Source organism: Lynx rufus, unplaced genomic scaffold, assembly GCF_022079265.1.
Source record: "Lynx rufus isolate CCGP_SWC_20201006 ecotype Redwood Valley unplaced genomic scaffold, mLynRuf1.p SCAF_10, whole genome shotgun sequence".
In the NCBI taxonomy this organism is placed as follows: Eukaryota; Metazoa; Chordata; class Mammalia; order Carnivora; family Felidae; genus Lynx; species Lynx rufus.
In genome coordinates, this window is record NW_025814824.1 from 56,344,244 (window position 1) to 56,362,745 (window position 18,502).

An 18,502-nucleotide genomic window follows, 5' to 3' on the forward strand; every position below is an offset into this window, starting at 1 on the left:
TTTCAGAATTACAGTCTGAGGTTTGTCATGCACAATTATCAGATTACAAAACAGCTGTTAGCATTTGTGGCCAGAATTTAGTCTCCTGCCCTATTTACTGTGGAGCCTAGCACATTGTTAGTACTCAGTACATGCCAGGTACTCGAATAACAATGGCAGAGAGCTTGTGCTTATCCCTGGGCTTTGCAGCCTGCAAGCTGATGCTGAAGAGTAATTTTGATTCTCTGGCTCCAGCTGTGAGCAAGTGACATGAAATTGTTTTCTGCCAGTTAGGGATTTGAATGGAGTGTTCAGTCTTCCCTATCACTGGGACAGAGTTGTATGGAAGAAGTAAGCAAAGGACACAGCTGTTGATCAAACTTTTTCACTGTTTGTGTCTCAAAACACCGTCCTACTCATGAAGCCACTGGATTCTGGTTTGTATGGTGGGTTTACGTCCTCTATTTATCTGACCTAGATTTGAGAACTCTTGGAGGTAGGACTAACTCAACCTGGGTTTTTCTTTAGCTGTCATCCTAGGATTTGGTACATAGTAGATGCTTAATAACTACTGGATGAATGAATAATGACTGCATGGATTAGTTGATGAGAAAATAAATGAATGTTGGAAAAGTACGTACTACAATACCGTGACTACTAACTTTTCTTTCTGGGGCTGAAGCAGAAGTGGCTCATGACTTTGCCTTTGTCAAAGCAGCAATCTAATTCTGTTAATTATGTAGGGACCCTACTCCTAATGTTAAGCTTTTTTCCCTACTTTTATTTTTACCTCACATCCATTTTCTCATTTATTTATTTTTTTCCATGTGTCATATAGTCAGCCTCAAATCTTGCTTTGGGACAAATTAGAATATAAGTGGATAAAAAAATCTGCTGATCCCTAGACAGACACATGATTCCAACCTTCTGTTCTTTGTTAATGATTTTGTTCCCTTGGCCTGGAATACTCAAGGCTTTCCTACTTCTGCTCTTTATGGGCCTGGCAAACTCTAAGGCACACAAATTTCAGTTAAGCTCTTTAAATTGCAAAGAACATTGGCTCACTCAAGTTACCTCAAGTAAAGGGAGGGTGGGTGAAGGGGTAAAGGGTATTTGTGGGGGATTGTGGGTGTATATTATAAATACATAAGTAGCCTAGAATCAGAATTGGAAAACTATTGGTTCTGAAACAGATGCAAGTACTAATTAATTTCTCAATCTCTCATGGTCTACTTCTCTTAGCATCTATGTTTCATTCCCTATTTTCATTTCCCAATCAGCGAATTTTTCCACGGTTTCTACTCCTTCATAACGTTAGTGTGTTTCCAGCTCATCATGCCACTTCGGCCTCTCTCTGACTCACAACCATCTTCATCACTATCTCCATCCAACCGCCGTTTCTCATGGTACTCCCAGTTCAAACTCGTGGAGAAGGAATCTGATTGACCCTAGCTTATCTGTTCACCCTAGTCTGATTCAGGGAGGGACAGAATCCTAATGGCTTTCCAAGCAGCCAAAGCTATGAGCAGGGCAGTTTCCCTTACAAGGAGTGCAAGGTATAACCTGCTTTACTCCAAAGTAACTTCTACAATGCTTCTGAAAAATCTTTCTCAAAAATTGTGCAGGAAGGGCCTCCGATTTCTTCCAACCCAGTGCCACCATTCAGGGCTGATATTTACATTACAAAAGGTTCCATCTTTTACAAAAGCCTTTACTTTAGGGTTGTTGTTTGTATGTGTGTTTTAAACATCCCATTTCTGCAATGAGTTTTAAAATGCAGCACACTGTATATAACTTTTAAAGACCTTGGTATAGGGGACTTATATTCTGGCCACGATGGAATAATCCATACTGGACTTGCCCTACCACTGTTACCAGCTATAATTCTGGACACAATATATGCTGCATTCCCTTGGGACAGTGATTCCTGAGGGAAGGAAAACACCCAGCATGAGTCAGTCATGTGTTTATCTTTGCTCTGTGGCAGGGAACAATTTCTTAACCATGGCTCAGGGAGGTAGATCTCAAAAGAGAGTGTACAGATACCAATGAGATAACCCAGATGAAAGAAGTAGCAGACAATGACTTTAAAGCAGCTGTTATAAATATATTTATGGACTTACAGAAAATATTGACTTAATGCATGGAGAATCTAAGCAGAAAAATGGAAACAGAAAAATAAATACCAGAAATGTAAAATTTATTAGATGGGCCTAAAAGCTGAATGTGAAGATGAGTCCATTGAAACGATCTAATCTGAAGATCAGAGAGAAATAAGATTAAAAAACAAGAGCCTTGGTGACTTTTGGGAATATGTCATATGTGTATTGGAAACATATATGTTATTGGAATCCCAGAAGGAAATAGAAGAGGAGGGAAATATTTGAAGAAATAATGGTTAAAATCTCCTAACCTTGGTGGAAAACGTATAGCATTATCAGAAGTTCAGTAAGCCCTAAGCAGGATAAATACAAAGAAAACTGTATGTCCCTCATAGTCAAAATACTGGAAACTGAAGATAAAAATAAAATCTTGAAAGTAGCCAGAATAAAATGACACACTGCATACAGGGGAATAATGATATGATTATGGCTCACTTCTCATTGTAAATAATGGAGGTTGGAAGACAATATAATGACATATTAAAGGCACTGAAAGAAAATTACTGTCAACCCAGAATTCTACATTTAGCAAAAAATATCCCTCAAATAAGAAAGGTGAAATAAATACATCTTCAAATAAACTAAAGCAGAGAGAATTTGTCATTAGCAAACCTTCACTGTAAGAAGTACAAAAGGAAGTTCTGCAGGCTAAAGGAAAAATGATATTTGATAGAAGCTCTATCTATGGGAAGGATCAAAAAGTACTAGAAATGATAAATATGTGGCTAAAGATGAAAGACTAGCTCTTTTTCCTTCTATTTATTTTCTTAAAAGACATATGTGACAGTTTAAAGCAAAAAATAATACCATTATGAGGTAGGACTTATAACGTATATAAAAATAAAATATGTGACAACAATAGGGCAAAAGATGAGGTGGTGGTGATAAGTGGAACTAAGACGTTACAAGATTATTACATTGTGAAATATGAAGTGGTATGTTAATTATTCTTGGTAGACTATGATAAGTTTAGGATGCATATTATAAACCTTAGAGTAACCACTAAAAAGTAACATAAAAAGGCACAGCTAAAAAACCAATAGAGAAAATAAAATGAAATACTAAAAAAACTCAGTTAACACAAAAGAAGGTAGAAGCTGAACAGAGGAAGAAAAGCAGATGGAAAACAATAAAAAATAAACAGCAACATACTAAGGCAACCATACCATTACTTTAAAAGGCAGAGTTTATTAAGTTAGGGGGGAAAAAGGCAAGACCCAACTATACACTACCTATAAGAGATACAGATAGTTTTTTTTTTTAGGATTATTTATTTATTTTGAGAGAGATAGCCAGAGAAAGGGATAGAGAGAACCCAAGCAGGCTCTGTACTGTCAGTATAGGGCCCAATGCAGGGCTTGATCTCATGACCCATGAGATGATGACATGAGCTGAAATCAAGAGTCAGTTGCTTAACCAACTAAGCTACCCAGGCACCCCAAGAGATACAGTTTAAACACAAAGACATAGAAAGGTTGAAAATAAAATAGTATAAAAAATTCTCCTGGCAAATGGCAATCGAAAGAAAGTTATGTGGTTAAAGTATTAGCAGGAATAAGTGGGCTTCAAGATAAGGAGTATTCCCAAAGTATGTCCCTACTTGTAGGGACATTTCATAATGATAAATGGTCAATTCAAGAGGAGACATAAAGTCACAAATGTATATACACCTATTAATAGAAGTCCAAGATATATGAAGGCACCTGGGTGGCTTGGTTGGTTGAGTGTGGGACTCTTGATTTTGGCTCAGGTCATGATCCCAGGGTCATGGGCTCAAGCCCTGAGTCAGACTCTGTGCTGAGCATGGACACTGCTTAAGATTCTCTCTCTCTCTGTCTCTCTCTCTCTCTGTCTCTCTCTCTGTCTCTTTCCCTCTCTCCCTCTCTCCCTCTCTTCCTCTCTCCCCCTTCTCCCCCTCTCCCTCTCCGCTCCTCTTGAATGTGTGCTCTCTCTCTAGAAAAAGGGGGCTCCTATGTAGCTCAGTTGATTGAGCATGGGACTCTTATTTTTGGGACAGAGAGAGACAGAGCATGAACGGGGGAGGGGCAGAGAGAGAGGGAGACACAGAATCGGAAACAGGCTCCAGGCTCCGAGCCATCAGCCCAGAGCCTGACGCGGGGCTCGAACTCACGGACCGTGAGATCGTGACCTGGCTGAAGTCGGACGCTTAACCGACTGCGCCACCCAGGCGCCCCTAGCATGGGACTCTTGATTTCAGCTTAGGTCAGGCTCTCACAGTTCATGACATTGAGCCCCACGGCAGTCTCTGTGCTGACAGCATGGAGCCTGCTTGAGATTCTCTCTCTGTCCTCCTCCCACTCTCTCTCTCTCTCAAAAATAAAGAAATAAAAATTAAAAAAAATTAGTGATGAAATTCCAATGTCTCATTGGGGCACCTGGGTGATTCAGTTGGTTAAGTGACCCGCTCTTAGTTTTGGCTCAGGGCATGATCTCATGGTTTGTGAGATGGAACCCCATGTGGGACTCTGTGCTGAGATGTGGAGCCTGTTTGGGATTCTCTCTCTGCCCCTCCCTGGCTTGTCACATGCACGTGCACACATGAATGCACACTCTCTCTCTCAAAATAAATAAACAAACATTAAAAATAAGTTAAAAAAAGAAGTCCAAGATATATGAATCAAAAACTGGCAGAGCTAAAGGGAGAAAGAAAAATACACATAGATAGTTGATTTTAATACTTGTCTCTCAGTAACTGATAGATATAGAAGATTTTGGTTAACCAACTTGACCTAATTAACATTTATAGAACACTACAGCCAAGAACTGTAGAATGAAAATTACACCCAAGAACTGCAGAATGTTCACAAAAATAGACCATATGCTGGGACATAAAGTAAGTCCCAAGACATAACAAAAGATTAAAATTTTACAGATTTTAATTCAACTCAAATTCAACATCCATCCATGAGAGAAAGAATCTCAGCATACTAGGAATAGTTTGAACAAAATGGAATTAAATAAAAAATAACAGCAATATCTTTAAAATACCCAAATATTTAGGAATTAAGGCATAATTCTAAATAAAGGTAGTCAAAAGAAGCAAAAGGGCAGATAGTAGCTGCACTTGTAGTGAGCATAGCATAATGTATAAATTTGTCAAATCACTATGTTTTACACCTGAAACTAATGTAATATTGTGTCTCAACTATATTTCAATAAAAAAGAAAGAAAGAAAAGAAAAGAAAGAGCACAAGGGAAATTAGTAAACGTTTTTAATTGAATGGTAATGAAAATATGGCATCGTAAGTTTTAGGGTGCTTCTAAAGTGCATAATGGAACTGCATAGTTTTAAATGCCTGATTTAGAAAAAAAAAAAAAAAAGGAAAGATTTAAATGCAATGTTTCATAGAAACAATGAGAAAAACTATAGGGAAAATTAACAATGCCAGAAGTACGTTCTTTGAAAAGGTTAATAAAATTGACAAAATCTAGCAGAGCACATCAAGATAAAAAGAAGTCACAACAGGGGTGCCTGGGTGGCTCAGTCAGTTAGGCATCCAACTCTTGATTTTGACTCAGGTTGTGATCTCATTGTTGGTGGGATTGAGCCTCGCATTGGACTCTGTGCTGATAGCACAGAGCCTGCTTGGTATTCTCTTTCTTCCTCTCTCTCTGCCCCTGTCCCACTTATGCTCTCTCTCTCTCAAAAAAAAAAAATAAATAAATAAATAAATAAATAAACAAATAAAAAAAGAAATCACAACTGCCAATATCAGGATGAAACATGAGAAATCACTACTGATCCTACAGACATTAAAAAGGATAATAAGGAAATATTATCACAACTTTATGGCAATAAATTCAATTTAGATGGAATGGGCAAATTTCTTGAAAAACATAGTTTACCTTAATTGACACAAGAAGAAAAGGAAAATATGAGAACTCCATACCTTAACTTAAAACCTTCCTACAAAGAAGGTTTTACTGGTTTCACTGATGAATTATATCAAGTACATGAGGTATAAATAACAACAATCTTACACAAAGTATTACAGAAGATGGAGAAGGGAACAAATCCCAACTGATTTGATGATGACAGAATAACTCTGATATCAAAATCAAAGTTACTTCAAGAAAAGAAAATTACAGACCAATATCCCTTATGAACATAAATGCAAAAACTCCAACAAAATATTAACAACACTGTTTCAGCAATACATAAAAAGAATAATAGATCAAGTGGGGTTTATCCCAGTAATGCAAAGTCAGCTCAACATTAAAAAATAAATCAAAGTATTTCTTCACATTAATAGAACAGGGGTGCCTGGGTGGATCAGTTGGTTAAGCATCTGACTTTGGCTCAGGTTATGATCTCACAGCTCATGAGTTAGAGCCCATGTCAGGCTCTGTGTTGGCAGATTGGATTCAGATTCTGTGTTTCCCTCTCTCTCTCTACCCCTCTCCTGCTCATGCTCTGTCTCTTTCTTTCTCAAAAATAAATAAACATTAAAAAAAAAATAGGGGCGCCTGGGTGGCTCAGTTGGTTAAGTGTCTGACTCTTGGTTAAGGCTCAGGTCATGATCTCATGGTTTGTGAGTTAGAGCCCCAGATTGGGCTCCATGCTGGCAGTGTGGAGCCTACTTGGGATTCTCTCTCTCCCTCTCTCTCTGCCCCTTCCCCACTCTCTCTCTCAAAAAAAAATAAACTTTAAAAAGTAAAAAACAAACAAACAAACAAAACAAAACAAAAAACAGAACAAAGGGGAAATAGCATATAATGACATCTCAATAGATTCAGGGGGATAAAAGGACAAAATTTAACATCCATCCACCAAAGATTAGTTTAAGGGTCAAATGAGATGATGTACTCAAAAGTGTTTAGTAAACTGAAAGATGTTATATAAACAGAAGGTGTTTTTATTGTTATCCCTCTATGACACTCTCAGGGTTATAGGCTCCTTTCTGATAACGACCTCTTGGAGCCTGGATAACAGACTTTTCAATTGTTCAATAAATGCCCTCTGAATGGGACTCAACTGCCATGCATAGCAGACCATGATAGAATAATAAAATAATGACAATCACGAAGTCTACACTGCCACTGTTACTTGGTTTACTGAGTGCTAGGCTCTGAGTTAGGTGCTCTTCATGAATTGTTTTATTTTATCCTCTGAGCAACTCTGAGAAGAGCACTAATATTTTTCTCTACCTTAGAGAAGAGAAAATGAGGATTAGAAACTAAATACTGTGCTCAAGGTCACACATAGAGTTCATGGCTGAGTCAGGAACATAGCCAAGGCATACTCTAGAGCTTCAGCTTTTAAATCCTACCTTCCTTGCCTTCTGTAGCCTTATCTGGCAAGGGTCCCATAGGTTTTCATGGAGGCACCAGCCTGGTCTCATATCTCCTTTTTCTGCATTCAGAGCACTGTGCTAACACTGCATTAACAGCAAAGAAAAACCTCTTTAACTGTACTTCATTGATTTTAAAAATTCTCTTTTTAATGTTTATTTATTTTTGAGAGAGAGAGAGAGCATGAGTGGGAGAAGGCATAGAGAGAGGGAGAGAGAGAATCCCAAGCAGGCTCTATGCTGTTATGTGGGGTTTGAATCCACGAACTGTGAAATCATGACTTGAGCCAAAATCAAGAGTTGAGGCTCAACCTACTGAGCCACCCAGGTGTCTCTGATTTTAAAAATTCTTAATTAGCATGTTAAATAATAAAAGTAATGCACATTCACATTAGAAATATTAAAACCATGAGAATGAGTATACAATAAAAGTATTGGTCCCCTTCCCCACAATTCCCCAGTCATATTCCCTAAACCAAACTGCTATCAACAGAGTCTATATATTCTTGCAGAAATGTTATATGTATATGCAAATTCACATATATGCATATTCTTAAAGTAAGCAGATGGGTCATCTATTTCTGTAGCTTGCTTTTTTATTTAACAATATACCTTGGAGAGCTTTCCATAACAGTACATAAATGTTTATCTCATTCTTTTAAAAATATGCATAGTATCTTATTGAATGGCTATACCATAATTTATTTAACTGGGCCCCCACAAATGAATATCTGGGTCTCCCCCATTAAAAAATATTATAAATAATGGTGCAGTGAGCAATTTTGTACATCTTATGCATGTGTATGAGTACTTTCACAGGAAAAATTCAAGAAAGTGGAGTTGCTGAGTTGAGGGGTATCTGCATTTAAAATTTTGGCAGGTATTGCCACATAACCCTATGAAAAGTTTGCATCAATTGGCATTCCCACAATAGTGTATGATAATGTCTATTACCTTTCATATCTAATGTTTCAAAATTTTAAGATTTCTTTAAACTACACTTATTGAGTGCCTTCTGTGTGCATTTAACACTGCACTAGGCTCAGAGATTTAAAATGTAGTCAGTGTAGCCAGAGGAAGATTTGTTGGTGAATTACTATTCCTTTGGGACTAAGAGCTCTTACCCTTTTAAAAATGGAAACTGCAAGCTGGTGAGGTATTTAGTTTCAATTTAGCTTAATGGAAACCTGTTAGTGAGTTTTAAAATAAGGACCAAGACAATTGAAATGGTAAACGAAGTCTCCTGGGCTCCAGGAAGGAGGATGCTGCATCTGTGGGTTTGCATGCTTCAAAGAGCCCCTCTTTCCAGGAACAAACATGTTTCAGTATTGAACTTTTAGGTGGAAATGTGAGCTGCTGAAGGCTCTAGTCCCTAGGGTAGATGCTTCCTAGTAAACAAGGGCCACACAGAATCTGTGTGACTAAGGGCAGAGCAGGGTCTATAAATGGGAATATAATGCTGCCTACTATCATTAATTGAGCATAAACTCTGGCTAAGCACCACACTATGCATTTTGTGTGCATTGACTCATTTAATTCTCATGACAAGCCTATGATTGAGAAGATGCCATTATGCCCAGTTTAAAGATAAGGATACTGAGGTTCGGAGAAGACAAGTAACATGCCTAAAGTCATAGAACTAACAAGTGGCAGAGTGGGGACTCAAACCAAGGTATGGTTGACTTCAGAGCCCATGTTTGGGCTCCATCAGTATATCTGATCATGTATTTGTTTTATAAATCTTACCTCTTCATGATAGGAAGCAATTTAATAATTTTTTTATCGCCTTACCCCTAAAATATGCTTAGGAACAAATGGGTTGCTTATGCTTTTAAGGGGGCCATGTACCAAAACTGATCTAAGTTTAGGTAAATGCCCAGTAGGTGGCAATAATAATCATCTGTTACCTTGACCAGAACTTCCATTTTCTTTTTAAAAAAATTTTTAATGTTTATTTATTTTTGAGAGAGACAGAGACACAGTGCAAGCAAGGGAGGGGCAGAGAGAGAGGAAGACACAGAATCTGAAGCAGGCTCCAGGCTCTGAACTATCAGCATAAAGCCCGACATGGGGTCAAACTCAGAAACGGTGAGATCATGACCTGAGCCAAAGTTGGATGCCTAACCAGCTGAGCCACCCAGGTGCCCCAGAATTTTCATTGTCAAATCACCATCCCATAGCTGTGGGAGGAAAAGAATAGGGGATAATGTGGATGCTGTGTTAGAATTTGAGATTTATCTCAGGGCTATTGAGCAGCCCTTGAAGGCTTTAAAACAGGAGAGTGATATGATCAGATTAATGTTCCAGGAAGATCACTTATAGATAGTGATTAGTTTGGGTTCAAATCCTGGTCATTTTTGGGTGATCTCTCTAAGCCTCAGTGTTCTCATCTGTAAAATAGAATAATGGTAGCTCTTACCTGATAGGGTGGTTCTGAAGGTTAAATGAGATGATGCATGTAAGTTGCTTAGTAAATGACTAGCCCAGAGTAAGTGTTCAATAGCTGAGAATGATGATAATGATATAATTATTAGAGTGGAGAGAAACTGGAGTCAGGGAAATCAAATGTAAGCAAAAGATAGTAAGGGCCTGAATTAAGGAAGGTGTAAATGAAGAGGATAGTTATGAAAGATATTGAAGAGATAGAATTGTTAGACTTTGAAACATGATACTAATGGGAGAGAAGGAAAGGCAGGTGTTTTGATGGCTTCCAATTTCCAACGTGGGTGACTGAGTAGATGGGGATGCACTTGAATGAGATAAGAAATACTAGAAGAAATGGAAATTTGGTATAGAAAAAGAATATAATGATTGGGTTGGAAAAAGAACATAATGAGGTTGGCTCTTAAACATACTGTGTTTGGGTACTCTGCTATTTTTTTGAACATGGGGTTCTGAGAAGTCTAAGCTACAGAAATATATTTGAACTTTGGGTTACCTGGCTGGCTCAATCAGTAGAGTGTGTGACTCTTGATCTTGAGGTTGTGAGTTCAAGCCACGTATTGGGCATAGAGATTACTCAAAAAATAAAAAAATAAAAATATTTTTAAAAAAGAAACAGATTTGAACCTCATCATAAGGTAGAAGATGAAGCTCTGTGTGGAGATAAGAACACCCAAGAGGAGTGTGTAGAATATATTCCTGGTCAAGGGTATATTCCAAGCATATATTCCTGGTCAAGGATATTAAGAAGGAATTACTGGAGAGGTGACATGGAAATGAAGGTGGAGAAGTTTCAAGAAAGAGCAAGGGAGCTCTCATTCTGAAAGAGAAATGAGTTTTTACCAGTTCCTTCGCTTAAGATGCTCATACTAAAATGTGTAATAATGAGAATAGAAAAATGATCTATTATGAAGGAGTTCAGACTGGGACATCTGTTATTCCATTGATTATCAGGGTTAATTTGACTGATAGGGTGGTCTGTCGGGGGGTAGGGGGATATTTCCTCTTCCTGCATCATTCCTCCATAGACATCCTCCCTCAGTCAAATAGAATGACCTATCCAAAAGTAGAGGATATTCTTTGGTCAAGAGTATAAGAATGGTAGACCTCCTTTGCTGAAATGTCCAAGCTGCCTCTAATGTGTACTGCAGTATTATATTTCTTTTCATAATACTATTCCCTTTTGCAGACCAAAACCCAGAGATAACAGAGTATCTATTTGCAGATACATTTCATCCTTCATCTCACAACAGCCACTCAAAGTGAAGAATGGAAGAGTAGAGGGAGTTACAAGAAAAGTGATAATATGTCAGGGTTAGATAAAGGACTAGTAGAGTTTAGTTGGGTAGGGTTTTGTTAGGCAGAGATAGTGGGAGTGGTGAGAGGGAAAGGGAAGATGATGTTTCTGGCAAGAGGAACAGTAAAAAGCAAAACTGCAAGGGCACCTGGTTGGCTTAGTTGGAAGAACATGCAACTCTTGATCTCAGGGTCATGAGTTTGACCTCAATGTTGGGTATAGAGATTACTTAAAAATAAATACATTTTTAAAATTTTTTAATGTTTATTTTTGAGAGAGAGGAGCAGAGACAGAGGGAGACACAGAATCTGAAGCAGGCTCCAGGCTCTGAGCTATCAGCACAGAGCCCGATGCAGGGCCCGAACTGACAAACCACGAGACCATGACCTGAGCTGAAGTTGGACGCTTAACTGACTGAGCCACCCAGGTACCCCAAAAATAAATAAATTATTTTTTGAAAAAAAGTCAAAGGTGCAGAGGTGGGAAAGCACAGTCGATGCTCAGGAAATGTGGGTAGCCTTGCTAGGCTGCATCTCAAAATGCTAGCACAGGAAGGGCTGGAGAGCAGGCTGGAATGGAGACGTGGGGCCAGATGATAGAGTTCTGAAGGCCAGGGAGGGAGTTTGGGCTTTGTTCTTCTGTGGTTTGATGGCTTCTGGGAGGAACCATCAAAAGCTTTCCAGGAATTCAGGCTTGTCCATCTCAGGCTTCTCCTTTTGGAAGACCAAGGGCCCAAAGTGGCAGCCTGACATTCAATCTCCTTTGCCATGGTTGGGAAGTCAGGACTGCAGCTGATTTCATTGGCCTGTTTTGCATTTATTATAGTGTGGCTTTTATAGTGTGTTAATTGAAATATTTCCAACTGCCAAAAACAATTACATTCAAATTGCCTTGTCAGTTCTTTTATTGCCAGATAAATGTTTTACAGACATATTTACGGGGGGCAATGGTAACTGGATCTCGTTTTCTATTTAAGGCTGGCAGTTTGGGTTGGGATTGGCCCTCCAGTGTCTGTTGTGGGCCAGAAAGCTGTTGGAGTTGTGACGCCTGCATCTTGTTACCTTAGGGATCAGAGGTGCTTCAAAAAAAAAGCAGATTTCTGGCTTATGCAGCTTAGCCTCAGAGAAGGGTTCCATCACTGGAAACCCTGGCAACATGGCAGAGATCTGAATCCTGCTGCCTGCTCTACCAATAACAATCCTAATCCAAGCTGAGACATGCTCTTCCCTCTCCCTGGAATCCCTTTCCTCCTCTCCACCATCAAATCCTCTCCCATAGACTATATTATGTAAGAGCTGTAAGAGCCCATCTAGTCTAACTCTCTTAACTTTGTATTTGGGAAACTGAGGCCCAAGAGACTTCCTCAAGAATATACAGGTGGCCTGCAAGAACTGGGAGCAGAGGTCTCTGTCCAATGTGCTGTACTGCCACCATGTTGCCTTGGCCTTTCCTTCAATACTTTAAACCTGCTTCTTCCAAGAACCCTTCTGTCACATTTCTAGCCTCCACTGATCTCCCTTTTGCTTGATCATCTGAAACACCTATTGTAATATATATATATATATGAATGATTATATATATTAACAATTATATATATGTATATATATGTATATTGCAGGGTTTTTGTTTGTTTGGTGGAATATTTTACTGGCTCTGTCACTGTTCTTCTCTTGCCTTTGTATATGCTGTTTTCTTCTTCTGAATAATGTTTTCTCCATTTAGACAACCCAGCTGGGTTCTTTGTTCTTTGATACCCAGCTGGGAAACAGCCACCTCTGGGAGCCTTTCTTGTGCTCAGTAGGTGTCTCTGTGTACTTCTATAGCACCCTGGGTACACATATCTCTGTTGCTGGCACAGAGGAGGCTTTCAAAGGAGTACTGAATGAGAGAGTGAGTGAGTGAGTGAGTGAGTGAATGAGAGAGTAAATGATGAACATTCTTACACTGCTCTGTCCTCCATGGACCCTGAACAAACTGGAGTAGGGACCTCATCTCTCTTCATCTGTGTCCTACTGCTTAGGTGTGTCCCTGACACACAAATAGATGCCCAATAAATGTTTATCAAGCTGAATAAAGCATGCTGCTCTTGGGAACATAAAATTTCAGTGTGTTAGAGCTGGAAGGTCATCACATCCAATCCTATGCATTTTACTGACAAGGAAACTGAGGTCCAAAGAGGAAAAACATTTTTCCCAGAATCATGATCACTAATCAGTTTGATGACATTCTTCATTTATTCAATAAGTATTTGGCCCAAAGAAATCTACATATTCAAGGCAATACCTATCAAAATAACCCCAGCATTCTTCACAGAGCTAGAACAAACAATCCTAAAATTTGTATGGAACCAGAAAAGACCCTGAATAGCCAAAGCGATCTGGAGAAAGAAAACCAAATCTGGAGGCATCACAATCTCAGACTTCAAGCTGTATTACAAAGCTGTAATCATCAAGACAGTATGGTACTGGCACAAAAACAGACACTCAGATCAAGGGAACAGAATACAGAACCCAGGAATGGACCCAGAAATGTATGGCCAACTAATCTTCGACAAAGCAGGAAAGAACATCCAATGGAATAAAGACAGTCTCTTCAGCAAATGGTGCTGGGAAAACTGGACAGCAACATGCAGAAAAATGAACCTGCACGACTTTCTTACACCATACACAAAAATAAACTCAAAATGGATGAAAGACCTAAATGTAAGACAGGAAGTCATCAAAATTCTCAAGGAGAAAGCAGGCAAAAACCTCTCTGACCTCGGCTGCACCAACTTCTTACTCAACACGTCTCTGGAGGCAAGGGAAACCATAGCAAAAATGAACTATTGGGACCTCATCAAAATAAAAATCTTCTGCACAGCAAAGGAAACAATCAGCAAAACTAAAAGGCAACCAACGGAATGGGAGAAGATATTTGCAAACAACATGTCAGATAAAGGGTTAATATCCAAAATCTATAGAGAACTTATCCAACTCAACACCCAAAAAACAAATGATCCAGTGAAAAAATGGGCAAAAGACATGAATTAGACACTTCTCCAAAGAAGACATCCAGATGGCCAAACAACACATGAAAAAATGCTCAACATCACTCATCATCCAGGAAATACAAATCAAAACCACACTGAGATACCACCTCATCACACCTGTCAGAAGGGCTAACACTAACAAGTCAGGCAACAACAGATGTTAGTGAGGATGTGGAGAAAGAGCATCTCTTTTGCACTGCTGGTGGGAATGCAAACTGGTGCAGCCAGTTGGAAAACAATATGGAGGTTCCTCAAAAAGTTAAAAATAGAACTACCCTACAACCCAGCAATTGCACTACTAAGTATTTATCCAAGGGATACAGGGATACTGTTTCGAAAGGACACATGCACCCCAATGTTTATAGCAGCACTATCAACAATAGCCAAAGTATGGAAAGAGCCCAAATGTCCATCGATGGATGAATGGATAAAGAAGATGTGGTATATATATATATATATATATATATATATATATATATACACACACACAATGGAGTATTACCTGGCAATCAAAAAGAATGAAATCTTGCATTTGCAACTATGTAGATGGAACTGCAGGGTATTATGCTAAGTGAAATTAATTAGTCAGAGAAAGACAAATATCATATGACTTCACTCATATAAGGAATTTAAGATACAAAACAGATGAACATAAGGGAAAGGAAGCAAAAATAATATAAAAACAGGGAGAGGGACAAAACATAAGAGACTCTTAAATATAGAGAACAAACAGAGGGTTGCCGGAGGGGTTGTGTGTGGGGGATGGGCTAAATGGATAAGGGGCTTAGGGAACCTACTCCTGAAATCATTATTGCACCATGAGCTAACTAACTTGGATGTAAATTGTAAAAAATGAATTATAGAAAAAAAAGAATCACCTTGAAATAAAGGATTATGTTCACTCTGGGGGAAAAAAATAAGTATTTGAACACTTACTATATTCTCAGCAGCGTATAAAACAAAGTACCTGCTTATAAAGAGCTTACATTCATCCCAAACAAGTATTTATAAATATAATTTGACCTCGAAATCTCCTTAACGCATAGTACAGAGCTGAGCACTTAGAATATGCTTTTTAAAAAATGTTTGTGGAACTAGTTGCAAATAAGAAATGCCCAGTGCTAAGTTACCTGGTTGCTTTTCATGGGTCAGCGGCACTGACACTGGAATGGGATTGCCTCAGATACAGGGCCTCCTTGACTGGGGTAAGAAGCACATGTTGCCACTAAGAGGACCACTTTTAAGACTTGGGAAAGCTCAATGTCCAGTGTCTTTGAGATCTCTGGGAAGAAGCCTCCCTGTAATACTGTTTCTGATATTCCCACAGAGATTTGCCTATGACTTACCTCTTGTTTCTGTTCTTTCTTTCAGAGCATCAACATAGGCAGAGGAGCCAGGAAGAGAGTAAGTGCTGAGCCCACTGAAGGCTCTCAGCAAGATGCTAACAGCATTGTTTTCTGTTGAAAATATTAGCTATATCTTTTTTAGAAAATTCAAATGGGCAAAAAGACCATTAAAATCACCCTTAGGTGCACCTGAGTGACTCAGTCGGTTAAGCAGCTGAGTCTTGATCTCAGCTCAAGCCTTGATCTCAGGGTTGAATTCAGGCCCCGTATTGGGCTCTGTGCTGGGTGTGAAGCCTATTTTTAAAAAAAATCACCCTTAAATCCACCATTATTGAAAACCTCTTAGTTAACACATGATGTTATACTCTCTCAGATATTTCTGTGCATATATAAAAATTATGTGTATTTATTTGTTTTTAAGTTTATTTATTTTGAGAGAGAAAAAGCACAAGCAGGGGAGGGGAAGAGAGAGGGAGAGGGAGAAAATCTCAAACAGGGTCTACACTGTCAGCGCAGAGCCCGATTCAGGGCTTGAACTCATAAACCATGAGATCATGACCTGAGGCAAAGTCAAAAGCTGGACACTTAACCGACTGAGCCACCCAGGCACCCCTGTTTTTAAATGGAATCAAACTGTAAGTTATTTTATAATCTGCTTTTTACATAATATATTTAGAGTGCTTTCCATTGCCAATAAACATACTTTTATAGCATCATTTAAAATTACTGTATAATATTTTACCATATGTTCCTTAAGGCTATACTGTAATTTGTTCAACCATGCCCCATTGTTGGACACTTAGATATTTTCTCTTTTTCATTATTATGATCAATTCTCCAGCAAACATTCATGCATTTAAATCTCTGGGCATGTCCTTGGTTATTTCTTTAATATAAAGTCCTATACATAGAAACTTCAGTCACAGAGAATAAATGCTTATTAGGTTTTTGGTAAATATTTCCAAAATGCTCTTTAGAAAGTTTGCGCTAATTTATGGGTAGCAATTTTCCCACAATGTCACCACCACTGGATTAGTTTTGTTTGGTTGAGTGGTCTCTTTGTTTTGGGTTTTTGTAGTAGTTGTTGTTGTTGTTTTAGTTTTCAACAGTTTTATAGTGAAGAATTGCATTCTTTTATTTCGCATATTTTTGCTAACAAGGGTGAGTTTTTTTTAATACATCATGGGCCACTTCGGCAAGGTGTTTAACTGTCTATTACAGAAAGGAAAAACTTCTAGTCCTTGATTTTTTTGCTCTAAGGATCTGATGAGACTCTGAGGCTTAAAGTTACCAAGTACTGAGAGTGTTGCCATAAGAGTAACCATAAGGTGGCAAATTGGAAGATAAAATATGAATTGGAGCTGAAGCATCTTAAATAACAGCTGGATGTCCTTTCATTTTGCATAAAGCCCTGCCTTTGGCAGCTGGTCCTGACCATTAGGTTCCAGGCTGTATGGGAGAGAATAGGGAGGGGCCACTTCTGGTCTCCCTTCTGGCTCGAAAGGCCCACCACAATGTTCCAGATAAGTACTGACCCCCAGGGCTGACATGGCCAAGATCTTCCAGGCAATGAGAACTCTGACCTAAGCAGTTCCTTTGGACTCTTCCATGAGTGGTCTGTTGTGCATTTTGTATTCTACTTATCAGGGGCAGAGCTTGGCTTCTGGGAGGATTTGTGAATGAAGGGAGAGCACTGCTTGCTGATCCTCATGTGAGGTTGTTGTCCAGGATGAAGATTCAGGGACTGAAGTGGGAGAAGGAGCAGATGAATGGGCCCAGTCCAAAGCCACAGTTAGACCCCCTGACCAGCTGGAGTTGACTGATGCGGTGAGTGAGCAGCATCCTGCCCTTGCCCCTTCTACCTTCTCTACCCTCAGAGGTGTGTTCTTTCATAGTACTGATTAGGAGCCTGCACAGAACCTGGGTGTGAGATGTCTGCTGACACCCTGAGGAGCCCTCCCAAATCTCAGAAGAGGTGTGGCCCTTTGGTATTTCTTGGTATTTCTCTCCCTTAGGAGCTAAAGGAGGAGTTCACCCGCATTCTGACAGCCAACAACCCACATGCACCCCAGAACATCGTCAGGTACAGCTTCAAAGTAAGTCATCCCCTCTGGGGTAGGGGACTCTAGGTGCTCCTTGGTTTGGCAGTGACTTGCTACATTCCAAAAGCTTCTCTGCTATTAGAGATATCACCTTTAAACTCTGGTCTTTGACCAGAACCTTGAAATTTTACATGGAATTTTCCAGAGATTTAAAAAATTCCATAATGAATCTCCCTTGAAATCTTATTCAGTACTTATTACGTGTCAGACACTGTTAATAAGTTATTTTCTGGGCACTTGGGTGGCTTAGTTGGTTGAGTGACTCTTGATTTCAGCTCAGGTCATGACCCCAGAGTCATGGGATTGAGCCCTGCGTTGTACTCCGCACAGAGTGTGGAGCCTGCTTATGATTCTCTCTCTCTCTCCCTCTGCCCCTTTCTCAGGCTCATGCTCTATCTAATATTTTTTAAACAGTAATAAATAAATTATTTTCATTATTTTCAATACTTATAACTATCCTAAAAATTAGATATTATTATCTTCATTTTACATATGAAAAAAATAAAGCGTAGAGTGGTTAAGCCCAAGGTCATGCAGAAAATAGGGGAAGGAATCAGGATTTGAATCCATTCTGCCCACCAACATAGACCATGCTTTTAATAACTGCACTGTTTCATTTCCCATCCATCTGAGTTACTGAGAGAAGAAGGGCTTTGTGATGACTTTTTAAGGCAGAGTGTCCCAACCTATGTGCAGAAATAGTGATTCTTTCAGCTCTCCAGAGGCAGGTGGGTTTGATACAGCTGGAGCCCATGGGCTGGTTTCCTCTCCAGTGAGTTTACCCTAGTGTGTCATACAAATACAACAATATTCTATGTGACTTTAAAAGGG

General features: G+C 39.1%; 1 protein-coding gene across 1 annotated transcript in view; it reads left to right on the forward strand.

Annotated features, from left to right (window-relative positions):
* The first annotated feature begins 9,025 nt into the window (after nt 1–9,025).
* Nucleotides 9,026–18,502, forward strand: part of DNAI1 (dynein axonemal intermediate chain 1) — a 43,658-nt gene continuing 34,181 nt past the window's right edge. Inside the window, exons 1-4 of the mRNA XM_047098590.1 lie at nt 9,026–9,054; nt 15,597–15,627; nt 17,298–17,396; nt 17,585–17,665. Of these exons, the coding sequence (XP_046954546.1) occupies nt 9,026–9,054; nt 15,597–15,627; nt 17,298–17,396; nt 17,585–17,665 (240 nt within the window). The remainder of the gene's footprint in view (nt 9,055–15,596; nt 15,628–17,297; nt 17,397–17,584; nt 17,666–18,502) is intronic.